General features: G+C 47.0%; 5 protein-coding genes across 7 annotated transcripts; 3 read left to right on the top strand and 2 right to left on the bottom strand.

Annotated features, from left to right (window-relative positions):
* psme2 (proteasome activator subunit 2) lies at positions 1 to 1,969 on the bottom strand. The gene is made up of 11 exons (XM_061266030.1): positions 1,768 to 1,969; positions 1,517 to 1,549; positions 1,326 to 1,388; positions 1,122 to 1,199; positions 1,016 to 1,052; positions 832 to 929; positions 703 to 771; positions 517 to 584; positions 387 to 441; positions 229 to 315; positions 1 to 165 (listed from the first exon to the last, which is right to left on the bottom strand). The coding sequence occupies exons 1-11, from the start codon at positions 1,813 to 1,815 to the stop codon at positions 85 to 87; spliced, it is 717 nt and encodes a 238-aa protein (XP_061122014.1). The 5' UTR covers positions 1,816 to 1,969; the 3' UTR covers positions 1 to 84.
* A 155-nt stretch (positions 1,970 to 2,124) lies between these two features.
* On the top strand, positions 2,125 to 11,952 carry LOC133143834 (E3 ubiquitin-protein ligase RNF31-like). 2 transcript variants are annotated; one of them, XM_061266020.1, is made up of 24 exons: positions 2,125 to 2,262; positions 5,235 to 5,432; positions 5,520 to 5,666; positions 5,736 to 5,891; positions 5,952 to 6,011; positions 6,071 to 6,215; positions 6,405 to 6,554; positions 6,640 to 6,790; positions 6,855 to 6,958; positions 7,071 to 7,219; positions 7,336 to 7,566; positions 7,881 to 8,153; positions 8,779 to 8,964; positions 9,025 to 9,231; positions 9,315 to 9,488; positions 9,555 to 9,653; positions 9,858 to 9,947; positions 10,016 to 10,130; positions 10,202 to 10,314; positions 10,412 to 10,525; positions 10,596 to 10,644; positions 10,743 to 10,839; positions 11,090 to 11,255; positions 11,379 to 11,952. In XM_061266020.1, exons 1-24 carry the CDS (start codon positions 2,230 to 2,232, stop codon positions 11,439 to 11,441), a joined length of 3,270 nt encoding a protein of 1,089 aa, XP_061122004.1. In that variant the 5' UTR covers positions 2,125 to 2,229; the 3' UTR covers positions 11,442 to 11,952. The 2 variants fall into 2 exon arrangements, with proteins under 2 accessions (XP_061122004.1, XP_061122005.1); XM_061266021.1 differs by having other exon boundaries at positions 2,176 to 2,262; positions 5,224 to 5,432.
* Positions 11,953 to 12,179: 227 nt separating this feature from the next.
* On the top strand, positions 12,180 to 15,775 carry irf9 (interferon regulatory factor 9). Of its 2 annotated transcripts, none has more exons than XM_061266028.1 (9): positions 12,180 to 12,270; positions 12,885 to 13,007; positions 13,091 to 13,262; positions 13,338 to 13,474; positions 13,591 to 13,675; positions 13,748 to 13,807; positions 13,877 to 14,254; positions 14,670 to 14,785; positions 14,853 to 15,775. In XM_061266028.1, exons 2-9 carry the CDS (start codon positions 12,936 to 12,938, stop codon positions 14,994 to 14,996), a joined length of 1,164 nt encoding a protein of 387 aa, XP_061122012.1. In that variant the 5' UTR covers positions 12,180 to 12,270; positions 12,885 to 12,935; the 3' UTR covers positions 14,997 to 15,775. The 2 variants fall into 2 exon arrangements, with proteins under 2 accessions (XP_061122012.1, XP_061122011.1); XM_061266027.1 differs by lacking the exon at positions 12,180 to 12,270 and adding an exon at positions 12,277 to 12,649.
* On the bottom strand, positions 15,738 to 17,186 carry emc9 (ER membrane protein complex subunit 9). The gene is made up of 5 exons (XM_061266031.1): positions 16,720 to 17,186; positions 16,582 to 16,658; positions 16,452 to 16,521; positions 16,280 to 16,374; positions 15,738 to 16,176 (listed from the first exon to the last, which is right to left on the bottom strand). Exons 1-5 carry the CDS (start codon positions 16,912 to 16,914, stop codon positions 15,996 to 15,998), a joined length of 618 nt encoding a protein of 205 aa, XP_061122015.1. The 5' UTR covers positions 16,915 to 17,186; the 3' UTR covers positions 15,738 to 15,995.
* An 83-nt stretch (positions 17,187 to 17,269) lies between these two features.
* LOC133143839 (neutral cholesterol ester hydrolase 1-like) lies at positions 17,270 to 22,380 on the top strand. The gene is made up of 5 exons (XM_061266029.1): positions 17,270 to 18,260; positions 18,580 to 18,802; positions 20,204 to 20,273; positions 20,640 to 20,811; positions 20,924 to 22,380. Exons 1-5 carry the CDS (start codon positions 18,126 to 18,128, stop codon positions 21,542 to 21,544), a joined length of 1,221 nt encoding a protein of 406 aa, XP_061122013.1. The 5' UTR covers positions 17,270 to 18,125; the 3' UTR covers positions 21,545 to 22,380.
* Positions 22,381 to 22,645: the final 265 nt, after the last annotated feature.

Here is a 22,645-nt window from a genome sequence, read left to right as displayed (position 1 = left end):
TACGGGGTAGTGTTTTATTGATTATTTCCACATTTAGGACAGTTTAGCTGAAACCAGAAAGAAACCAGGCATGATTTGCCTGTTTCAATACATGGATGGCTTCTCCTCGCCTTTGGGATTGATCACCTTCTCCATGTTCTTGCTGATCATGTCAAAAAGTTCCATCTGAGGAAAAAGAAAGCGGTAAGAAAATCACCATTTGCAGAAGGACTTATTTGTTGGACTCACGTAAAAGCTGCGCATGTCCAGGATGATCATTCGAATGTCGGAAAAGATGGCCACGTCCTTCTCGTGGACTAGCATGCGGTAGTCCATCTTGGAAAGAAAACAAAGATAAGTCCAGCTCTGCAAAAACAAACCCTCGTGGAGTTTTACCAAGGACTCACCACGTGAGTATCTTTGGAGGCTTTGGCCACGCCGTCTCCCCTCTCCAGCAAGTACCTAAACAAAATCACAAAGCGGCCATCACAAAAAGCAAGCGGGCACATTTTCACATGTCCAAATCTCGCCACGGACTTGTTGATGCTCGTCTGGAAGCCGTCCACTTTTGCCTTTACCGCAGCGATTCTCTCCAAGATTTTCTCCTGTGAGCCAACAAAATGAGAAATACTGAAAACTCGGCATGGGGCAACTATTAAAATAATCCCTACTCTGACATCAGAGGAGGCCGTCGGGTTCAAATCTGAACAAGCTATAATGTACCTGAATGGCGACGCCAAAGTCGTTTCCGTCTTCGATTTTGGGGATGAGATGTTGAATCCAGCATGTGACCTGCACACATCACATTTGACTCAACTTCTAAGCGCATGTGTCGCCGGGCCGCTCACTCACAGTGACGATGGTCTCTCGCAGGCCGACGATCTCGGGTTTCAACTTGCCCGCCAGTGCCAAGATCATCTCGTGGGACTTGATGAAGCCACATTTGGGCTCTGCGGGAAGGAGCAAGCAGAGGGCTCAAGAGCCATGACATCACAAACAAATCCCCGTCCGATGGAAAACGTAAAGAACACTCGACTTTTCTTCTTCTCTTTGTCTTCACTGGTCTCCGTGTCCTGTCATGACATCATAGTAACAATTAACTTTTATTGTCACGCTGCAAAAATGACAGGAGTGTCCCAAACCTCATCGGGAGCGGGTGGGTCAGGGATGGGGATGTCCAGTGGAGCTTTGAGCGTTGACATGTCTGTCACGCTGACATCCTGACAAGAAAGAAGTCATCAATTGACTGCTTTGATAGAATACGTGACTTTTTAGTATTGCTTTGAGGATGGTGTGCACCGTGCAACATTAGGAATGTTACGGTCCGTATTCTTGAGGATTCTGACCTGAAGAAGGGCATCCATCTGGAGGATTTTGGAGGGAATAACAGTGGAGAAAAGATTGTTGGCCTGGAAGGGATTAAAAAATCATGTTTCACCTCATCCTGACTCCAGTACGACGTGACATAAAAACATGCATTATCTTTTTTTCATATTTGTAAATAAAAGGACCAATTTAGCCCATTTCGAGCACAAACCTCCTGAAACAAGGCCCGGTGAAAGGTTTCCACCTGCAAGAAATGACAAAAGATACATAAAAACAGTTGAGAAGAACTGCTGACTCGCTTTTCATTTTACTTTCGTTTTGGGTCAAGCTTCCATTCCCAGTAACATAGAATACGTTTTTTAGGACACGTTAGTGAAGGTAACAGTTTAGGAACTTTATGCAGGCGAATTTATTGACATTTTCTTTGGTTAAAAAGAAGATAAAGAAAAAAAAGAAACTTACCCTTGCTGCATTTTCGCTGCTTATCGTCAAAGCGGAACTTTTAGGCATAACAGCCAGGGAACTTTTTTTTTCTCGGTAAAGAAAACCAAAAAGGTGAAAGTCAAGAAGAAGTGCAGCGGCAGGACGGAATAAAGTTTAATTGTATTTTATTTCCTCATACGCTTGAATTTACTTTCGATTTGAAGGACCGCCTACCCGTTGCGCCTGACTGATAAAAAACATTTCGCTTGCACCTTCACTGTAAAAGTAATATTTATTGTTCAATAAAATAAACCCGGTAACATTGATGCATTTTTTAAAATCTAGTTTATTTTATTTTATTTTCTCCGTTTTGCCAGCAAATTGTGTGTGACAAACCCAAATCACACCGGAATTACTCTCAGAAGCGTTTTCATTTTACTTTTACTGTGAAAGAAAGCACAGCGGACCAGAAGTACAGTAGGCAGCCAAACTTCCGCCTTCATGCTGCTTTCACGTCCACTCTCCCAAGTTAAGGTAAAATAAACGTCGCTGTTATTCGTAAACTAGAATTTTGCAATTTCTGGAGAAATTGCGTGTGAAGGCGAAATGTATGAATAACTTCTTCGGGGAATGCTGCCGAACGATGTTGAAACGTGTTGAATTACTTGAGAAATGTAGAATATTTGGAGAATTTGTGGCGAATTTCAAAATAAAAGATGTGAAGTTTTTGGTAAGTGGGAAGTTGTGGAATAGGTCGAAAAATGATGAACAGTTGAAAGTTGGAATGGGTTGAATCGGTTGAAAAATGTAGAAATGAGAAGGGAAAAAGGAATTGGGTGTGAATTTCAAAATAAAAGATGTGAAGGTTTTGGGAAGTTGTGGAATAGGTCGAAAAATGATGAACAGTTGAAAGTTGGAATGGGTTGAATCGGTTGAAAAATGTAGAAATGAGAAGGGAAAAGGGAATTGGGTGTGAATTTCAAAATAAAAGATGTGAAGTTTTTGAGGAGTGGGAAGTTGTGGAATAGGTAGAAAAATGATGAACAGTTGGAATGGGTTGAATCGGTTGAAAAATGTAGAAATGAGAAGGGAAAAGGGAATTGGGTGTGAATTTCAAAATAAAAGATGTGAAGTTTTTGGTAAGTGGGAAGTTGTGGAATAGGTAGAAAAATGATGAACAGTTGAAAGTTGGAATGGGTTGAATCGGTTGAAAAATGTAGAAATGAGAAGGGAAAAGGGAATTGAGTGTGAATTTCAAAATAAAAGATGTGAAGTTTTTGGTAAGTGGGAAGTTGTGGAATAGGTAGACAAATGATGAACTGTTGAAAGTTGGAATGGGTTGAATCGGTTGAAAAATGTAGAAATGAGAAGGGAAAAGGGAATTGGGTGTGAATTTCAAAATAAAAGATGTGAAGTTTTTGGTAAGTGGGAAGTTGTGGAATAGGTAGAAAAATGATGAACAGTTGAAAGTTGGAATGGGTTGAATCGGTTGAAAAATGTAGAAATGAGAAGGGAAAAAGGAATTGGGTGTGAATTTCAAAATAAAAGATGTGAAGGTTTTGGGAAGTTGTGGAATAGGTCGAAAAATGATGAACAGTTGAAAGTTGGAATGGGTTGAATCGGTTGAAAAATGTAGAAATGAGAAGGGAAAAGGGAATTGGGTGTGAATTTCAAAATAAAAGATGTGAAGTTTTTGGTAAGTGGGAAGTTGTGGAATAGGTAGAAAAATGATGAACAGTTGAAAGTTGGAATGGGTTGAATCGGTTGAAAAATGTAGAAATGAGAAGGGAAAAGGGAATTGGGTGTGAATTTCAAAATAAAAGATGTGAAGTTTTTGGTAAGTGGGAAGTTGTGGAATAGGTAGAAAAATGATGAACAGTTGAAAGTTGGAATGGGTTGAATCGGTTGAAAAATGTAGAAAGGAGAAGGGAAAAGGGAATTGAGTGTGAATTTCAAAATAAAAGATGTGAAGTTTTTGGGAAGTTGTGGAATAGGTAGAAAAATGATGAACAGTAGAAAGTTGGAATGGGTTGAATCGGTTGAAAAATGTAGAAATGAGAAGGGAAAAGGGAATTGGGTGTGAATTTCAAAATAAAAGATGTGAAGTTTTTGGTAAGTGGGAAGTTGTGGAATAGGTAGAAAAATGATGAACAGTTGAAAGTTGGAATGGGTTGAATCGGTTGAAAAATGTAGAAATGAGAAGGGAAAAAGGAATTGGGTGTGAATTTCAAAATAAAAGATGTGAAGTATTTGGGAAGTTGTGGAATAGGTAGAAAAATGATGAACAGTTCAAAGTTGGAATGGGTTGAATCGGTTGAAAAATGTAGAAATTAGAGTACAAAAACGGAATTTGAGAGAATTTTGGTTGAATTTCAAAATAAAAGATGTGAAGTTTTTGGTAAGTGGGAAGTTGTGGAATAGGTAGAAAAATGATGAACAGTTGAAAGTTGGAATGGGTTGAATCGGTTGAAAAATGTAGAAATTAGAGTAGAAAAACGGAATTTAAGAGAATTTTAGTTGAATTTCAAAATAAAAGATGTGAAGTTTTTGGTAAGTGGAACGTTGTGGAATAGGTAGGCAAAAGATGAACAGTTGAAAGTTGGAACGAGTTGAATCGGTTGAAAAATGTAGAAGTTAGAGGTGAAAAACGAAATTTTGTGAAAATTTGTCGGAATTTATAACGTGAAAACGTGAAATTTTCGAATTTGGGAATTTTGGGAATATCGAGAATCCTTCCGAATGTGATTAGAATGTGCTGAATGATGTGAATTTCAAATTGGAACGACGTAAATGTGAAATGTCGAATGTGCCATTAAGAATGAATGGGGAAAAATTTGTCGGAATTTGGGGAATTTTGCGGAATCGGAAAATATTCGGAATGAGAAAAATGGAAGCCACCCTTTCCTGAATATTTGGAATACGTGAAAAGTGGAATGGAGTGAATCGGATGAATTATGTGGACGATGAAACGGGACAAAAAAGTGAGGAGAATAAAATATAATAATAATAATAAAGTGAAAAAAGTAGAATAACATATGTGTGAAGGCCTTCGCCTTCACACAATTATTCTCAAATGTTGTTTTACGAGTACTCGGGGGTTAAATTTAAAAATTTAAAGTCAAGTTAAACTTTGCTTGTGTGTACGCGGTGACGCTTCTTGTCTCGTCAAAGCAAAGTTTGAACAAATGGAATGTCGACGTTTGACTCCTACGTAGCTACAATTCAAGTTGTCAACTCGATCAATATTTATTGAAAGTACGGTTTATGTGTGTGTTTATTTATTGACGTGTTGTTGACAACATTTGTAGCTGGAATGTTGCTCTGGTTTGGGACTTCCCCTTGACAGGAGCCTGCCAGCCTCAGTGAAACGAGGAAAGACACTTTTAGCTCAGACATTGACAGAAGAAACTTGCAGGAAATCTTTATCTGATTGAATTGAAGTTCTGATGTTCTTGTACATTGTTGTTGATGCAGAAGTGTGCAAACTATCTAAAGTGTTTTTCCAGATTGGTCGCGGTGATCAGGAGCAGATGGAGGAGGCGAGGAGGAGAAGCCTGGCCCTCCTTACCGCAGGGCTAAGCCAGAGCGTAAAGACCGACGTCCAGTTGATGGCCAACTTCCCGCTGCCGCTGTCCCAAAAGTACCCCCACCTCCAGGTGGAGACTATGCTAAAGGAAAATGTGTCTGGCAGCAACAGAGCTCAGGTCAACACTTTTAATTTTGACTATTTTTCTGGTTAAACTTTCCTCACATTGCAAATTTACACTCAGATTTCATCCTCTTCCTCTCAGGTGTTGGAGTCCCTGAATAATTTGGTGAAGGCCTTGAACATCCTTGAGAAATATGGCTGCAATCTGACCAGCGTCATCAGGCCTAAGTTCTGGCGCATAGTTAAGTACAACAACCCGGTCTTCAGATCCACTGTGAACGCCATTCAGGTGAGTACCGCCCCCGGTGACCCGTTCTTGATCAAACCGGCACCTAACCACCGAGTTGCCATTGCTCAGGGCGGCCGCGCGGTGCTTCACCTTTACGGCTACACCAAACAGCAGTTGGACGGGCTCAGCTTTCCCGACGACGTCACCGAGCCTGACCGTGACACTGTCGCCATGGTGACGCTGGAAGTCATGATCTTGCGTTCGGAGCTGGACATGCTCATCAAGGTTTGACTTTTCCGAAAGGAGCCTTTGCTGATTCACGACGACTCATTTCCTCATTTGTAGGGCACGCATCCTCATCAGGAAGTCTTCAAAGACCTTGTCCCCGGGTTGGACGTCCAACAGGTCAGTGTACTATTTGGAAAAGGCAAGGTGAAGAAGTACTGATTTATTTTTTCTGCCAGGATGCGCTGGTGACTGACGCCACCGTGATCCCGCCGTCAAAGGACAAGTCAGCACACAGGCCACCGCCTCCCCCTGTGGCGCCCAAGCCCAAACTAGACCGAGTCGGAGGACAAGCTCCGAAAGCGCCACCGCAATCATCATCATGTCAGTTGCCACCGCAAACCTTCACTTTGAGCGCAGTGTGGCCATTAATGGAGTTTATCGATTAAGAGCGGCTTGGGAAGTACTGTATAGTGGTGGTCATGTTATGCGGGCTCCCTCTAGTGGCATATGGGAGAACCACTGCTAAAATCCAGTTTGTATTTAACTTGAGCTTGGAAATTGTATACGCAGCGGGCCAGTGCAATCTGTGCGGCGGGTCGGCAACGCTACTCTGCCCGTCGTGTAACGGCCAGTCCTTTTGCGACGCGTGCGACGACCTCTTCCATCGCCACCCTGCCAGGACCGATCACAAGCGAGACCGAGTACTGAAAGCCACGCAGGGTAGGTTGCGCCAGCGGCGCCACCGTCGTCCTCACCATCGTCTCTTCACATTTTTCTCGCCCCGGATGTTTTGTCACGTGCAAAGGGATGTGTTCCATCTGTGGCATGTCGCCCGCCCACGCTCAGTGCGCCACGTGCGTGCAGATGTTGTGCCGCAAGTGCGACGAACTCTTCCACTCGCATCCCGAGCGTAAAGGACACAGCAGGACAGTGCTGGCGCCCACCAAGAGCAACGGGTAATCCTCGAGATCGATTCCTTAGGGGTTATTCCCAGTGTTGAATGTCATTTTCCGCTTCCAGCGCTCCTCGGCCCACGTGGACGTGCATTCACTGCGCCGTCGTCAACAAGCCGCACGACTCGCTCTGCGCTACGTGCAAACGCGGCTCCACGCCCACCAACGCAGGTCAGACGCTCGGAACAGTGAAGTGTTTGAAATAAGCAGTAGAAACATTTTGTCATAAGATGACTTTGGTGCAAAAAACAAAACGATGATTGTCTGGACGGTGCGTTGCCAGAGTGGCAGTGCAAGAGCTGCACGGTCATCAATCCAGGCAGCAGCGTCCTGTGTGAGGTGTGCGACCGTCCCCGTCTGGCCCCTCGCCCATCGATCACCCCGGTGCTTTCCAGCCCGGCTTCGAGTTTTGGTTCGAACGCCGGAGAACAGGTTGGTAGCCACAGTTTTGAAAAAAAAGGGCTGAGTTTGTCGTCAAGAACGTCCTCTGCTGCCAAATGTTCCTTTGTAAGATGTGAACTCCCGCTGGATCGTTTTCTCTTCCTCAGCCTCATTGGATGTGTCAGTCGTGCACCTACGCCAACCCCGCGTCCGCAGAGGCGTGCGAGGTGTGCGGCTCTCCGGGCAAAGCCTTGGACGGAGCTCCGCGTCCTCCCGAGGCCTCGGGCGACATCGGCCGTAAAAGCGCGCCGCCGCAGCCCAAGCGGAGAGCCAGCTTGGATGCCAAAAGGCAGGAACGCATGAGGGAAGACGGGCTGCTCCTCATACACCAGATCAAAGTAGGAATTGTTCTCTCACGCCAGCGCTTGCTTGGCACACAGACTTGAATGACTCCAACTTGTTCTTGCAACTTGATTCCAAAGAGAAAGGGCAAACGACTTACTTGCGGGAATGTCCGATCGATGCCATTGCAATTAATTGGAGCAAAGCTAACGAGTTAGGGAAGAATTGCTTTACTATTTGCAACAGGGTATGTGCAGTCATTGCTGGTTGTTGCCACATGGAGGCGCCAAAGTAACATTTCTCATAATTGTGTTGATTCTTTGGCCAGAACGCAACGCTCATTGAACATTGCCCGCTGTGTTGCCCGCAGGAAGCCGAGAAGCGCGGCATCAGCCCCGAAGAAGTGTACGCCGCGCTGCGCTCGTGCGGCCCCGGCGTCAGAGACCCATGCGATTGGCAGGCGTCGGAACTGCCGCACCTGCTGGACGAGATCTGCGCCATGGCCGCCTCGGTGAACACGGGCGTCTCGACCGCAGGCGAAGGCATAAAGCTGTCCAGGGCTGAGGCCAAGCTGGCCTGGCTGACCGCGGGCGGCGACGCCGAGCAAGCCGCCACGCAGCTGCTCAGGGACCGACAAATGAAGGTGTGACCGTCGCTTCGCCTACGCGTGGATTGAAACACCTTTGACTCCAAGCACCACCTCAAATAATCCTCTCCTTCAAGTAGCACAAATGCGATTTGTGTGACTTGAAGCCTCCAACCTCCAAACACTCTTGTGGGAGGACAGTTTGGCTTTAAATCCTTTCGAATGACCTCCAGCTCGCTGCCACAGAAGAGCCCGTCCCCTGCAATACTTAGCTACAAATGTATCTTGGCCTGAATTTGCCATCAGATAACGGCAAATAAATCAGCAGTTTTACTGAGGCTTGAGGCCGCAAGGGAGGATTCCCATGTTTAAATCTGTCAGAGTTGTGCAGTTTGCGTTTCAAGCGAGCTAGCACATCAATTATTGGAAGCAAGGTCATGCAGATGACTCACATGCTTTGGTCAAGGCTAAAGAAACACACACACACACACATACACACAAAAAAACAAAACAGGAATGCAGAGTGTAAATCCCATAGCCACCCGCAGTAGGTGAAAGTTCATCAACTGGTGCAACTAGATAAAACTCAAGAAATATTTTCTATGTTGGCGTTTTGAAGCGATTTGAGTCCAGGTCTGAAAATGGCTGCCAGCCCAACCATGGTGTTGCCGTGTGTGCGCAGATGAATGAGCTGAACTCTCTGGGCTTTCGAGACGCCCGTCGGTGCGAAGAGGCCCTGCGGCAAAGCGGCGGCGAGGTGAAGGGAGCCCTGTCGGTGCTGCAGCGCCCCCTACTGGACGCTTTCCACAAGCGCATCTGGAGCGAGCAGCCCGACCCGTCTGTGGAGCCCAACCACCCCGACAAAGAGGTGCAGAGCGCCAAAATGAAGGCCCGAATGCATCTGAGCTAATGTCGGCGCTCCCCGCAGCGGATGTGCCGTCGTCTGCTGGCGCTGTACGAGCTGCCCAGCTGGGGGCGCTGCGAGCTGGCACTGTCGCTGCTGCGGGAGCCGGACGTGGCCTACTCGCTGGAGGACGTGGTGCAAGCCGTGAGGGAGTCGCACGACCGCGACTTCATCAGGCGCGTCCTCAACAACGAGTGTCCCTGCTGCCTGAGCATCTTCCCTCGAAGCAAGGTCAGCAAAAAAAAAAAAAAAATTCTAACAACCGCAAACACCATTTGAGTGTTTTCCCCAACGAGTTCTTTGCGCCCGCGCAGATGCAGTCTCTGACGTCATGTCAGTGCTCGGTGTGTCTGGAGTGTTTCACCCAGCACTTCACCATCATGGTGCGCGACAGGCACATCTGGGACATGGTTTGTCCCATCTGTCGCGGGCCCGACATCACCGATCCCGAGGAGCATGACAGCTACTTCTCCACGCTGGACATCCAGGTATGAGCCGCGGACAGAATGCGAGGGGAGGGGCTGCCATGACCTCAGCGGATTTGCGCTTTGCAGTTGCGGGAATGTTTGGAGCCTGACGTCTACGACCTCTTCCACAAGAAGCTCACCGAGCACGTGCTCAGGAAGGACCCCAAGTTTTTGTGGTGCAGCCATGTGAGTGTGTATGTTTATTGTCTTCACATTTTAAGCACAACAAAGACTGGATGGTGGTCTCGCTTTTGGAGTCAGTTGTTTCCAGTCCTGCCCGTCCCGCCTACTGTATCTTGCTTATCACTTCTTCTGCGTAGTCTCATGAAAAGCTCAAATGAAGCGCTCATTTTTGCATATATCCCTTGTCCTTGTTTTTTGGTCACGCAGTGCGTGTCGGGCTTCATTAACGAAGGCGACCAGCTGAAGGTGACGTGTCCGTCCTGCTGCAACAGCTTCTGCGCTAAGTGCAAGAAAGGGGTGAGTGCCGACCCGCGCCCGGAGATCCGATATGCCGACGGCTTGATTGCATCTGACCGCCTTGACAGTGGGAGCCTCACCACCAGGATCTGACTTGCGAGCAGTTCCAGCAGTGGAAGCGGGACAACGACCCCGAGTACCAGAGGCTGGGCCTGGCCGGCTACCTGAGGGACAACGGCATAAGTGAGTGACGGCCTGCTGTTCTCACTCGCTCGCTGAAGGTTGCAAGAGTGAGCGTGGCCTTGTTTTTGCAGCCTGCCCCCAATGCCGCTTTCAGTATGCGCTGACCAAAGGCGGCTGCATGCACTTCCGCTGCTTCCAGTGCAGGTACCAGTTCTGCAGCGGATGCAACAACCCTTACCACACGGTGGGTACGCCGTTTTTTTTCGGCGGACACGGATTTCTTAGTGTCTCTCCTCCTGCTTGAGGATAGCACGAGAGTCCTTTTTTTTTTTCTGTTGCAGACGGGCTGCAGGACGGAACAGTGCATTTTCACGAGCTTCCACGCTCATCATCCTCGAGACTGCCTCTTCTACCTGCGGGACTGGGAGGCCACGCAGCTGCAAGCGTTGCTGCAGGTGCGAGCGCCGCACATTTCCGCAGCTTCCGCAGCTTTGCTCACGTGTCCCATCTGCTCCCGTTTGTCAGAGGAGCGGCGTGGACTTCAACACGGAACGTTCGGATGAACCCCAAGCAGGTGAGAGTGACCGAGAATCAATTGTTTGTAAAGAACACAGGGGTCCGTGTTAGGCCCACTGCATTTCTGTTTGCGTGCGCTTCTCCTGCATGACGCAGACACATGCGGTGTAATGGAGCAAAAGGACGAAGGCGGTCAGATTGTGGACTCGCCGTGTGGCGTCCAGACTCAGCCGGGCCAGGCCGGACTCTGCGAGTGAGTGCGACTCTCATCACTTATCTCCGTGTGAACTCCACAAATTGGGATGCGACATTGTAAATATTGAGCGGGTTTAACATTTACAATCGTCTGAGCGATTTAAAGAGGTCAAATGACTTCAAAACAGAACACCCCACCCACACTGCAGAATAAAAATTCGGGGTAGTCATTACAGACATTAAAAATCAAAAGTGACCCAAGGAAGAAGACAACATTAGGAAAAATTCCTGATGGACAATTTGTTCAGGAAACACTACAAAGAGTACCTGGTCAGTCTGATCAACGCTCACTCGCTGGACCCCGCCCCTCTGTACGACGCCCGCGACCTGATCCGAGCCTGCGAACGCTACCGTGTGGACACGCAGAGGGCCGACAACGAGGATGACAACGCCTACCACGCTCGAATGCTCAAGGTGAAATTGAATTCCAATGCGTTCAACGGCTAAGTTAGTTGACTCCTTAACTTTTCTCCCACTACTTGTGCGCATTTAATGTTCTTTTCGGAAAAGGCGTTTGACTTTGATGCTTTCCTTTAGAAACTGATGGAGGTTCCTCTTGGTGAAAAGGTTCCCAGGAACACAACTCACCAGCATCACTGAAGCTGACCCAGCTTCCGTCCGCCGTACACGCTCCACGTTAATGTAGAATGAGCTGCATAGCTCAAGACTCGCTGCTCAGCAGTCCAAAAGTGAACAAAATAAAAAGAGAGCAAAACTGATTGTCTATCCCATGGGTGTCAAACTCAAAGCCTGGGGGCCAGATCCGGCCCGTCGTGTCATTTTATATGGCCCGTGAAAGCAAGGCATGTCAATTTGCATAATCTTTGCTAAAATCCGTACCAAAATTTGTAATTTGCAATCAAAAATGAATTTTGCAAGATTTTTTTTAATTATCTTTTTACAGTAATTGAAGATTTATAATTGATATTGAAGAAAATATTTATGATTTGAAAACTAGTAATGTACTAATATGAGAGGATTAAACATTTAATTTATGTCACTGTCATAACAGCCCTCTGAGGGAAGTGGCCCTCGAAAAAAATGAGTTTGAATGTGCCAAGATGATCAATTTTGTGCTTTATTGATGATCAATAAATATGTACTCTTCAAACACATGCTCACGATGTGACATTTTACAAGCCCAATAACATACATAGTCGCCATCATCATTTTTGATTTTTGGAAAACAAGACAAACACGTACCGTCTCCTCAACAGAAAGAACATCATCGTGCGTTTGTGCTCTTTTGTCTCCCCCTCGTGGCCAGCGCATGAACGGCTTCCAAAAAGTCACGTGATTTCAGCGAAACGCCTCCTGCGCTTCTGCGCGTTCGCAAGTCTGTTTACGCAATACACAATAAGTGCGCGGCCCACAGGAGCGCGCATACTAAACTCGAAACAAGCAGCAAGCTTCTGCGGGGGCCAGCCAGGTAAACGAAACTTAAATCCACTTCCGAATGATCACCGTAGATTTTTTTCGATGCTCTCTTAGCTTGCTCAATTCTATTGGTCTCGTTTGTGCCACCCATATAGCCGATTGTCGAATTGAGAAGATTTCGATAGTTGGCTGACTTATAACGAAAGTGTTTTTTGAGGGTATCGAACAAGGAAGTGACGTCCTGCGGTTTGGCTGCTGCTGTTGTTGTTGTTTTTGTACATTCATTTGTTTCTGAGCTAATGGTGCGTTATGCATATTTTGTCTGTATCCCCCACCGCCCCTCAGAGTGCCTCGGAGTTGCTTGCGTGGGAGTCATGGCCCCTGCGACGTCGCGATCCACCCGCAAACTGCGCTTGTGGATGGTGAAACAGGTGCGCGCGTTCGCGTGAGTCGGCTCGGGTCGGGTGGAGGGCGCGCTGCAGAAACCTTTAAAATCGACTTTAAAGAAAGGAAAAAAGTCCCCACCCCTTCACCCCACTTACAATTTCATTAAAACATCTCACAGTTTTTATACTCAGGCCAAAATGTCACTTGGTATTAAGGACCTTCCCAAAGACCCTATTCAGGGCAGGACCATTTTCGATCAAAAGTGCCATGTGTTGGCAGGTGAGCAGTGGTCAATTTCCGGGTCTGAAATGGGAGGATGAGGCCAAAACCATGTTCCGCATCCCCTGGAAACATGCCGGCAAGCAAGACTTTCGCAAGGATGAGGATGCCGCCATCTTCAAGGTGAATGTCAACATGTTAGCGGAAGTACACAAGGAGAGCGAGAAAAAAAAAAAAAAGTAAGGCGCTACAATGTTGTCGTTAAGGCATGGGCCGAGTTCAAGGGCAGGCTAAGCGATAACAACCCGGCCAGTTGGAAAACGCGTCTGCGCTGCGCCCTCAAAAAGAGCTCCGAGTTTTGCGAGGTTGTGGAGCGAGCTCAGCTGGACATCTCGGAGCCGTACAAAGTCTACCGACTGGTACCGCCCGACGAGCAAGGTGAGAAAGGACCGTTCGCTTGTTTTTTGGGATAGTCGATGTCAGGGCACAAACGAGAATTCCACGTCTGTCAAGGAGCACCAATTCCAGAGAGGAAAAGCGGCCGCAAATGCAAGCGCAGGAGGAACAGCAGCAGCGACGTCACGGCCGATGAAGACGTCCCTCACGTCAAGCACATGAAGACGGCGGCGGAGGACGGCAAAATTGACCCAGTGCGTGTTGAAAGCATTCCCGCCATGCTGCACAAGAAAAGGAAGCCTTGTTCTGTTAGCTCGTTAGCATTCTTAGCACCGCTAGCTCGTGTAACTGTTGTTTTGTGGCAACTCAGATCGCCGAAGACATCGGGCTGCAGCCTGAGGATCTCCTGGCAGAGCGGCACCCGGCACTGATGGACAACCACTCAATGGAAGCCCGTGAGTTTGAGCTCGCACCAGCGCTCGGAAGAACTTTGACTGACGATGGTTTTTTTTGCGCCTTCTCTGCAGCGCTCAGCGAGATCCAACTGGACGTGTGCATCCAGGAGAGTGTCGTGCCTTCGCAGGAAGGTAAGCGTTGAGCGAGCAAGATGACAAACTGTCAAGAAACTTGCAGTAAGTGTACGAATGCTTACGCAGACTCGCTGCACGTGGCGGTGCACTACTTGGGCCAGAAAGTGCTGACGCGACACATCCAGGGGGCCGACGTGCGGGTGCTGTACGTGTCGTCCTCCTCGCCTGCGCCGCCCACACCCGCCCCCGACGTCCGCTTCCCGCGCATACACCTGCCGGAGCCGCCGCCTTCGGTGTCCGCCGAAAGGGCGGCGCTGCTCTCCCTGCTGCCCTTCATGGAGAAGGGCATATTGCTCACGTCCACTAGCCAGGGCGTCTACGGCCGCCGCTTCTGCCGCGGCCGCGTGTTCTGGACGGGGCCTCATGGCAGCTCGCCCACCTTATCCAAGATGGAGAGGAACTCGGAGTCCGTCCTGCTCTTCAGCAAAGATGCCTTCAAGCGACGTGAGTGGAAATCTTTGCACTTCAAACCAGGGGTGTCAATTTTTTTTTTTTTCACAGGCCGCATTGTAGTCATAGCTTCTTTCAAAGGGCCATTATGACTGTCAACCCAAATAAATAGATGAGCACCTCATATTATATACAGTAAAAGCGAGAAAACAAACTGACAAATAACTTGTTTTCAAATCAGACGAGTAAAAACTGGTCAAACATTTGGAAAAAAAAATATATTAAAAGTGAAGACAATTTGCAATTCTAGTAATGACACACGAATTTGATGCACAATTTGTCTTCGCGGGCCACATAAAATGATGTGGCGGGCCGTATCTGGCCCCCGGGCCTTGAGTTTGACACCTGTGCTTTAAACAGAAATCTTCAGCTTGCCGCAAAACTCACGACTTTGTGTCCTGCTTTTCAGAGCTGGACAACTTTTGTGTGAACGGCGGCGAGCCGCCACAATGCAGCCTCACTCTCTGCTTCGGCGAAGAACTCAGCTGCACTGAAGATCCGTCCGAAAAACTCATCACCGTTCAGGTATTCTGAAGTGGCACTCCTTTCGACTGACGTGTTATTTCATGTTGTTGTTGGTGCCGGATGTCAGGTGACTTTGCCGTGGGCCGAGCAGCAAGTGCGGAGCGCTTGCTCCACGCTGGAGCCCTTCGACATCCTGGAGTCTCCGCTGGAAGAGATCACACTGAACTTGGTGGCTGAGCAGAGCGACGAGGCGGAGGCGGCGGCACCCTGACGGAACCTGGCGCCGGCCTCTTCCCCTAATAGCACCGAAGTCACTTTCTTCGATGGGCGGCCATCCTTCCATCATGTTTGAACCGCTCGCCTGAAAATCTTGAATGGAACGACGTGGCACACACTACAAACGCCACAAGTTCAAGTCGCCAATTCCCATGGAATGTCAAGGTCACATCTTCAATGGGACAGAAAAAAAAAAAAAAAAAACTCTTCATTTCCAGAATGGGAGTTTACATTTTTGGAACACACAAATCAAGCAGCAGAGGAGCAAAAAGTGCACGTAAATATTTGCACAGAGTTCAGCACTACGCACGAATAGAATAATTAGGACAAATTTAAAACGCCGCTGACTGTTCTTTTGATTTGCAAGTGTTCTTTTAAAAACAATATTTCTGGCGTTTACGTTGCGCTCGCATCGGCATAAATTTGATGTGTCACAATTGTATTTATTTCTATGTCCTACTGGAACACCCGTGAACAAACAAAATGTGTATTGTGCTATTTACATTTTTTTTAGGCGAACGTAAGCCAAGGATAAAAACCACATAGTGAACCGTGCATGCTTGAATTCACAAATTAATTGTAGTTTTTTTACTTGTAACTTAGTCACTGTTTTTGTGTATGCAGTATTAATGAACTATGTTGATGTGATTTTACTGTCTTTTACACAAAAGTAGTGCTATGCTGCTATCTTCTGGCACCTGAATCAACTGGTTTTTTTTTTTAATCAAAACCAAAGACGTGTTCACTTATTTTTATTAAACATGCTCACTGAAATGTTAGGGTGCTTTTATGTCATGGTTGAAAGATAAATCCCCGAGGGAGAAATGTGGAGTGGAGTCATCTTGGGATGTGTTTACATGTCCTTGAAATCATTTTTCACCTCGTGTTAATAAAACAAAAAGACAAAACAATGAAAAGGCTTCAATGTGCCATCGACCCTCCGTGTTAACAATAAAAACGGTAATATATTACTCGAAGCACTCGTCCCCCACTTCTAGATGTTTCCGTTGGCCGGCGAGGACAGCTCGACGATCTTGGCGTTCAGCTTCTGATTGGTCCAGTCTCTGGTGATGTCATCCAGGTGGCTGTCGAAATCCACCAGGAGCGAGTGGTCGCCCGACTCCAACATCTGACTGGCGATGGCGCGGGTCTCCTCCCACTGCCTCAGCATGATCCTACATGGGAAGAAGATAAACAAAGAACAGGTGACTCATGATTTCATATTAGCATTTCGCTATCTGACTTCCTTTTGGTGATTAAGTAAGATTCACTCCTTACGTGTGCTTGTCCTTCAGCGTCCACCTCGAGTCTTTGCGTTCGTACATGACGATGGGAGGGACACGGTAGTCGGGAGACATTTTGCTCCCGTCCAGCTGAAGGGTGACAAACACAACAGATGAGGACGCTTCATTATAGTTTGCAGCGACCAAAAAGTTCTCAAGGAACTGACCATGAGCAGAACGGCGCCGTCGAACTGTTCGGCGATCTTGTCGGCGATCTTCAAGGCTCCTTGCGTTGGACTGTAAAAGGTTGTTTGCTTCCGTCACCAATCTTGCTGTCAGAGCGGTGCCGAGACTTACCTGCAATCTGACACGCAGGCGTTGGCTTGATAGTATCCCACAATCCTTTGCCGGGTCTGCGAGCACCACACGTCCACCTGCAGCATCGCCATTTTTAGCACACATGAGGACATTAGTCAAAAGGTCAGCCGTTCTGACCTGTGTGAGTGCCAGCTGGGTGACGGGCGCCAGGGACAGGTGCGAGTGCAGCAGCGGTACGCAGTCAGTCACGCAGACAGCGCCCCCTGCCGAGGTGGAAGACAACAGCACCCCGTTGACGCTGCAACGGGGGAAGAGGCAGGCGTGCAGGTACATCTTGACGTACGCCCGGCATGACAGCTCCACTTCACCCATGACGACGACGCCGGCTTTCGAGGATATAACTAATCGCGAGCGAGCGACCAAAAGGCTAAAAGTAGCGGCGGTATTAAAATTAGCATTTACGCTAAACACAAGCACTAGATGTATGAGTCCGTTGAGTGCACTATAGATAAAAAAATTAAAAAATCGTAAGCTGTTGACTAAATAGTTCAACTTGTTACCAATATGCAACTATCCATTGAACAAGATAACGAGCCTTGTTGACAGCTACTCCATCCCGGTCGAAGGGTCTACTATTGCTAATGCTAAAGGGCTTCACTCATTGGCCAGCATAGTGACGTACTCTTTACCGATTGGAGGAAACGATTACAAATCATTTTTGGTTCTTCTGCATCGTCACGTTCCGATCTTTCGCACATCATTGGTTAGCATTGTGTGACGTTTTACCATTTGATTGGAGGGAATCCTTGTCAATCATTTGTCTTTTTTCTGTTGGCTCGTCTTCTGAAAACGTTTTTTTTTTTTTTCGTTGAAATATTGCAACGTTGTAATAACCATTCGTTAGTTTTGATTCCGCCGAGCGGCTCATATAAATTATTTATGTATCTGTTTGTCTATCGCAATGATTGGGCAACATTATGACGTTCCTTTTCATGATTGGGGAAAAATATTTGTCAATTATTTCCCCTTTATTCGTTTTCCACTCTCAAACAGCTTTTTAGCGAGGAAGAATGACATCAATCAAACTATCATGTAAAAGAAAATAGTTACCACAACCCTCGGTTGTACAGCTAATTTAATCTTTACTTCTTCGTAGGGTCACCAGGTGGCAGTGTTAGTGTGGCTTTGACAAGTGAACGTTTCTTCCGGTGTTTATTTTCTTAAATGTTAACATCATACTTGAGTTTTACCTTTTGCGATGTTTATTTAACGTTTTAACAACATATTGATGTTTCCCATATTATCCCAGTGAGGACTACATTTCCCAGGTTTTCGCGTCGTTACGCAAGGCCTACGCTTTTTCCGTAAACACGTTTTCAAAATAAGATCTTATTCGCAACAATTCATTGCTCAGGCGATCATCTCAAACGCCAAATATTTCTTTTATTTTGAAATTGGGGTCTTTGCCCGGCGTTGTGTGCTTCCTCCAACCTGAGACCCTGGGAGGGACCTCAAGACCCGGGCGGGGAGGGTGATTGCGAGCGCGCCGAGGCCCCGGCCCGGTACACACTGACGGCCAAGCGATGAGGCTGCGTTTCACCGGAGCCGTGCTGCTGGTGGCCGCTGCCTATTACGTGTACCTGCCGCTGCCCGCCGGAGTGAGCGAGCCGTGGAAGCTGATGCTGCTGGACGCCCTCTTCCGGGGCTTCATGCGTGTGGTGAGTCCTGACAGGACAGCTGGACGGGGGGCTGCGATTGGAGGGCGGGGCCGATTATTATTTAACATGGATGAAGATTAATAAATAGCTGCTTATGAAACTCTTGCAGCATCTATTTGTCTTCATTTATTGCTTCTCTTATTACACTTGTGTGTAATTTTGATTCTCAGGGAGATAAACTGCAGCATGTGACCTGTATTTGCGTAAGCCTTGTACAACACGCTGGACTTGTTCTGCTTGAATGCAGTTCCATAAGTTCTCACGCCCAGTTTCTCTCAATTGCTCCTGGATGACCCCGAGGCATCTGTGCTGTGTGCAGGGTGATGTGGCTCAGGCGCTGGGCGTGTGCCACCAGGTGCACCTGCTCAACTGGGTGGTGTCATGGGCCGAGGAGATTGAGGCACGTTCAAGCCCCGCCGTGCTCGTCAGCGATGGACAGCTCGGGGGCGTACCCGCTCGCATGTTCCAGGCCACGGGTGGACGCAGCCCCAAAAGGGGGGTCATCTACTTTCACGGCGGAGGTTGGGCGCTGGGAACTGCACGTGAGTGCAAGTCACTACATCGAGCTAGATATATATGTCAATCAAAAGCTAGACATGGCTAGATAGCTGTTATCAATAAGGGCACGAGTCCAGGTGGACTGTTATCTTTAGGGACGTATTTACCGTGGCCTTGCAGCAGAGGTCGCTGTTGCTCCGGGGAAAAAAATGGATGCGTTGAAATAAAATTTACAAATCTATGGAAGTTTATCTGTGCCATCGGATTTTGAATTCGAATTTGTAGCACTGAATTTTTTTACATCCAATTTTTAACACTGAATTTTTTTTTGCATCTAAATCAGACTTTGAATTTTAAAAGCCATCGAATTTCTAGCACTGAATTTTTTTTTCCTAAGACATTTTTTTCAATGTCTCAAAAAATTCAGTGTCAAAAAATTCAATGTCTTAAAAAATTCAGTGTAAAAAAATTCGACATCTCAAAAAATTCAATGTAAAAAAATTCAATGTCTAAAAAAATTCAGTGTAAAAAAATTCGATGTCTCCAAAAATTCAGTGTAAAAATATTCAGCGCGGACATCCGGGGTAACCAAGGGAGAAGTAATCAATCCCTGTATCAAATCATCCAACGTTCAGCCAATCAAGTTACGCTCCATTGGTCATGTGACGTCGAAACAGGAACGTCGTGAAGTTCAAGTTCATTACAGTATTACAGTATTAACTGTTACTGTTACCTTTGAACTTCACGACGTTCCTGTTTCGACGTCACATGACCAATGGAGCGTAACTTGATTGGCTGAACGTTGGATGATTTGATACAGGGATCGATTACTTCTCCCTTGGTTACCCCGGATGTCCGCGCTGAATATTTTTACACTGAATTTTTGGGGACATCGAATTTTTTTACACTGAATTTTTTTAGACATTGAATTTTTTTACATTGAATTTTTTGAGATGTCGAATTTTTTTACACTGAATTTTTTAAGACATGGAATTTTTTGACACTGAATTTTTTGAGACATATAAAAAAATGTCTTAGGAAAAAAAAATTCAGTGCTAGAAATTCGATGGCTTTTAAAATTCAAAGTCTGATTTAGATGCAAAAAAAAATTCAGTGTTAAAAATTGGATGTAAAAAAATTCAGTGCTACAAATTCGAATTCAAAATCCGATGGCACAGATAAACTTCCATACAAATCACCATTGGTGACCGGAATTAATTCACAATTGGCCCGAAGAATTTCTCATCGGTTGGTTAGAGCAAAACATCGTGACAAGCAAAACACTATTTCTATTAGCATATGAAATAATCAGGACATTTAGTGAGAATTGTGTATTTTGTTGTTTGGTTGAAGCCCAGGCATCAAATGCATGCCACTAAAAAGGATACCCTAGATTTGATAGACATCACGTGACACCCTCTCCTCCTTTTCTTCTTTCTTCACAGGGATGCGATCGTACGATCTCATGTGCCGCCAAATGGCGGAACAGCTGGATGCTGTCGTCATGTCTATCGAGTGAGTAACAAATATTTCCCCCCAAAAACGAGTGGATTTATGGTTAAATTTGAAAAGCTGCATTGGATGGATTGCACATAAAAGCAAAATTGTAGCTAAATAAATGTTTCAGAAAAAAAGTTCTATTCAATAAAAATATGTTGCACTTAAAAATTTAATTTACCGTATCAGAGTGAAAAGAAATTTAAGCCACTGCGGCATTTGTTCAGTGATTATTTCAGTTACCATCAGAGGGCGCCCAAGTACCACACTTGAACAATCACACGTATCAGCGTTTGTCCAACTCCATGCAAAATATTTATCACTGCTTTTTTCCTGTTCATGTCCTTCTTTTTTTTTTTTTTTTAAACAACGACGTTGCCGTAGCTATCGTCTGGCTCCAGAGGCGGTGTTCCCGGACCAGTACCACGACGCGCTGGCGGCATCGCGGGCCTTCCTGTCCCAGGAGGTCGCCGAGCATTACGGCCTGGACCGGGAACGACTGTGCGTGTCGGGAGACAGTTCGGGAGGGAACTTAGCGGCGGCTGTCGCGCAGGAGGTGAACCGCACTTCATCATTTCCATTAAAAAAAAAGGAAAGAAAAATAGCTGATGCAGCATCGGTTGATTGATGAGCATGGCTGACGTGTGTGTGTGCGCGTGTGTCTACAGCTGGGCGCCGACGTGACCCTGACGGCACGCTTCAAGGCCCAGGCGCTGATTTACCCAGTCCTGCAGGCGCTGGACTTCCACACCGCGTCCTACCAGCAGAACCGGGCGGTGCCCATCCTCTTCCGGCCCGTCATGGCCCGCTTCTGGCTGCTCTACCTCGGCGCCGACCCGTCCCTAAAGCCGGCGCTACTGGCCAACAACCACAGCGCCTTGGACCAGCCGGCGATTGGCCCGGCCGCACGATCCCGACTAGACTGGACCGCTCTGCTGCCGGAGGAGCGCAAGAAAGACTTCCGGCCACTGGTGGTGGAGACGGGCTCGCCGGGGCTGGCGGGGCTGGTGCCGGCGCTGTTGGACGTGAGGGCGGCGCCCCTGCTGGCCGAGCGGGAGGCGCTGGCCAAGACGCCCGAGGCGTACGTGCTGACGTGCGAGTTCGACGTGCTGCGGGATGACGGGCTGATGTATGCCGAGAGGCTGCGGCGGGCCGGTGTACGCGTGACCAGCGACCACTATGAGGACGGCTTCCACGGCTGCTTGTCCTTCGCACACCTGCCTGTCATGTCCGCCGTGGGCCGCCGTGCCCTCGACAACTACATACAATGGCTGGACCACAATCTCTGAGGCAAAGCCGGATGCTTTTATTGGACCGATTGAGAAAACAAGTTCCACGGCTTGTATGTTGACATTAGCTAGCAGGCTAGCTAATATGTTTCGGTATCCTTTCATTTTTGTTAAAGGAAAACCAAGTCAAAACTGTTCGCTACAAGAAGATGGTTTGTGCGCACCCATTTGTCTAAACATTGCATTCTGATTAATATGCAATGGTGGAATTTAGCAGCAAAATGCATATGTATTTATCTATCTCAGGGGACGGCCATTTTGTCACTTGGCGTCGACTGAAAACGACATCACGGTTTGCCAACGAAATAGACAATAATGAAGAAAGATGGTAAACCTGTCCTGGAGTCACAGATGGCACCTGCTGCCAGCAATCCAAAAAAAGACACAAAACCACAAGCCAAAGAAGAGATTGACGCTTTTTACGGTTTGATTTCATCACTGGAAACTCGCTGCTTTTCATTCCCGCTTTTGGCCAAGTTGGCCTTTTACTTGGAAAACTTCAGAGCAAACAATGAGCATGGGCGTGGGCCCACACGCACACGTAAAACACGTATAATAGTCTAAACACACACAAAGCACATTGCTAGAGCCGCTCGTCACTCGCAAAGCCGGGCGTGGTGGCTTGTGTGACGAGAGCTGGCTGAAATGGCGTCATCTGCGCATGCGTCTGCGAGGGAACGACGAGAACCAGCGCAAGAAGACAACTGGCCTTTGAAGTGTCAGTCTTCTTTACATTCAAACTTGCTCCATCCCAGCTTCCACTTTGTTCCTCACAGACGGGCTCAATGTGGCTCTTTATGGGCCCGCCATGAAATAAATTCAGCTGAACGCTCTTACATGCTTTTGCTGTTTACTGAGAAGCAAAACGCTTCTCGCAAAAAGCTTTTTTTTTGGTGGGGGGTGGGAATTGTAACAAAGGCCCTGTACCAAGCTTCTAATAGTCTTTTCAGTGCAGTCATAATTGGGAGTTGAACCTCACTTGACATAAAAGTGCAGTTTTCCAACAAGCATAACTTGTTCAAGGGAAATACAGTGATCCCTTGCTACTTCGCGTTTCGTTTATCGCGGCTTCACTACATCGTGGATTTTTTTTCCAAATTA

The sequence above is a fragment of the Syngnathus typhle genome, linkage group LG19, assembly GCF_033458585.1.
Source record: "Syngnathus typhle isolate RoL2023-S1 ecotype Sweden linkage group LG19, RoL_Styp_1.0, whole genome shotgun sequence".
NCBI classification, from domain to species: Eukaryota; Metazoa; Chordata; class Actinopteri; order Syngnathiformes; family Syngnathidae; genus Syngnathus; species Syngnathus typhle.
The sequence above is the reverse complement of the archived record's forward strand: the minus strand, read 5'-3'. Positions and strand labels throughout refer to the sequence as shown.

Excerpts from the sequence above, each read along its gene's own strand:
- psme2 (XM_061266030.1), bottom strand. The coding sequence starts at position 1,815 with ATGCCTAAAAGTTCCGCTTTGACGATAAGCAGCGAAAATGCAGCAAGG. Across the intron at positions 772-831 it reads TGCGAGAGACCATCGTCACT|GTCACATGCTGGATTCAACA; the intron begins GTGAGTGAGCGG and ends TGATGTGTGCAG. Across the intron at positions 442-516 it reads TTCCAGACGAGCATCAACAA|GTACTTGCTGGAGAGGGGAG; the intron begins GTCCGTGGCGAG and ends GATTTTGTTTAG.
- LOC133143834 (XM_061266020.1), top strand. The coding sequence starts at position 2,230 with ATGCTGCTTTCACGTCCACTCTCCCAAGTTAAG. Across the intron at positions 5,892-5,951 it reads AGCTGGACATGCTCATCAAG|GGCACGCATCCTCATCAGGA; the intron begins GTTTGACTTTTC and ends CCTCATTTGTAG. Across the intron at positions 9,948-10,015 it reads GCGCTAAGTGCAAGAAAGGG|TGGGAGCCTCACCACCAGGA; the intron begins GTGAGTGCCGAC and ends CCGCCTTGACAG.
- LOC133143839 (XM_061266029.1), top strand. The coding sequence starts at position 18,126 with ATGAGGCTGCGTTTCACCGGAGCCGTGCTGCTGGTGGCCGCTGCCTAT. Across the intron at positions 18,261-18,579 it reads TCCGGGGCTTCATGCGTGTG|GGTGATGTGGCTCAGGCGCT; the intron begins GTGAGTCCTGAC and ends TGCTGTGTGCAG. Across the intron at positions 20,274-20,639 it reads GCTGTCGTCATGTCTATCGA|CTATCGTCTGGCTCCAGAGG; the intron begins GTGAGTAACAAA and ends ACGTTGCCGTAG.
- irf9 (XM_061266027.1), top strand. The coding sequence starts at position 12,518 with ATGGTGCGTTATGCATATTTTGTCTGTATCCCCCACCGCCCCTCAGAG. Across the intron at positions 13,263-13,337 it reads GGTACCGCCCGACGAGCAAG|GAGCACCAATTCCAGAGAGG; the intron begins GTGAGAAAGGAC and ends ACGTCTGTCAAG. Across the intron at positions 13,676-13,747 it reads CAACCACTCAATGGAAGCCC|CGCTCAGCGAGATCCAACTG; the intron begins GTGAGTTTGAGC and ends CCTTCTCTGCAG.
- emc9 (XM_061266031.1), bottom strand. The coding sequence starts at position 16,914 with ATGGGTGAAGTGGAGCTGTCATGCCGGGCGTACGTCAAGATGTACCTG. Across the intron at positions 16,522-16,581 it reads GCCTGCGTGTCAGATTGCAG|TCCAACGCAAGGAGCCTTGA; the intron begins GTAAGTCTCGGC and ends AACCTTTTACAG. Across the intron at positions 16,375-16,451 it reads ACGGCGCCGTTCTGCTCATG|CTGGACGGGAGCAAAATGTC; the intron begins GTCAGTTCCTTG and ends GTCACCCTTCAG.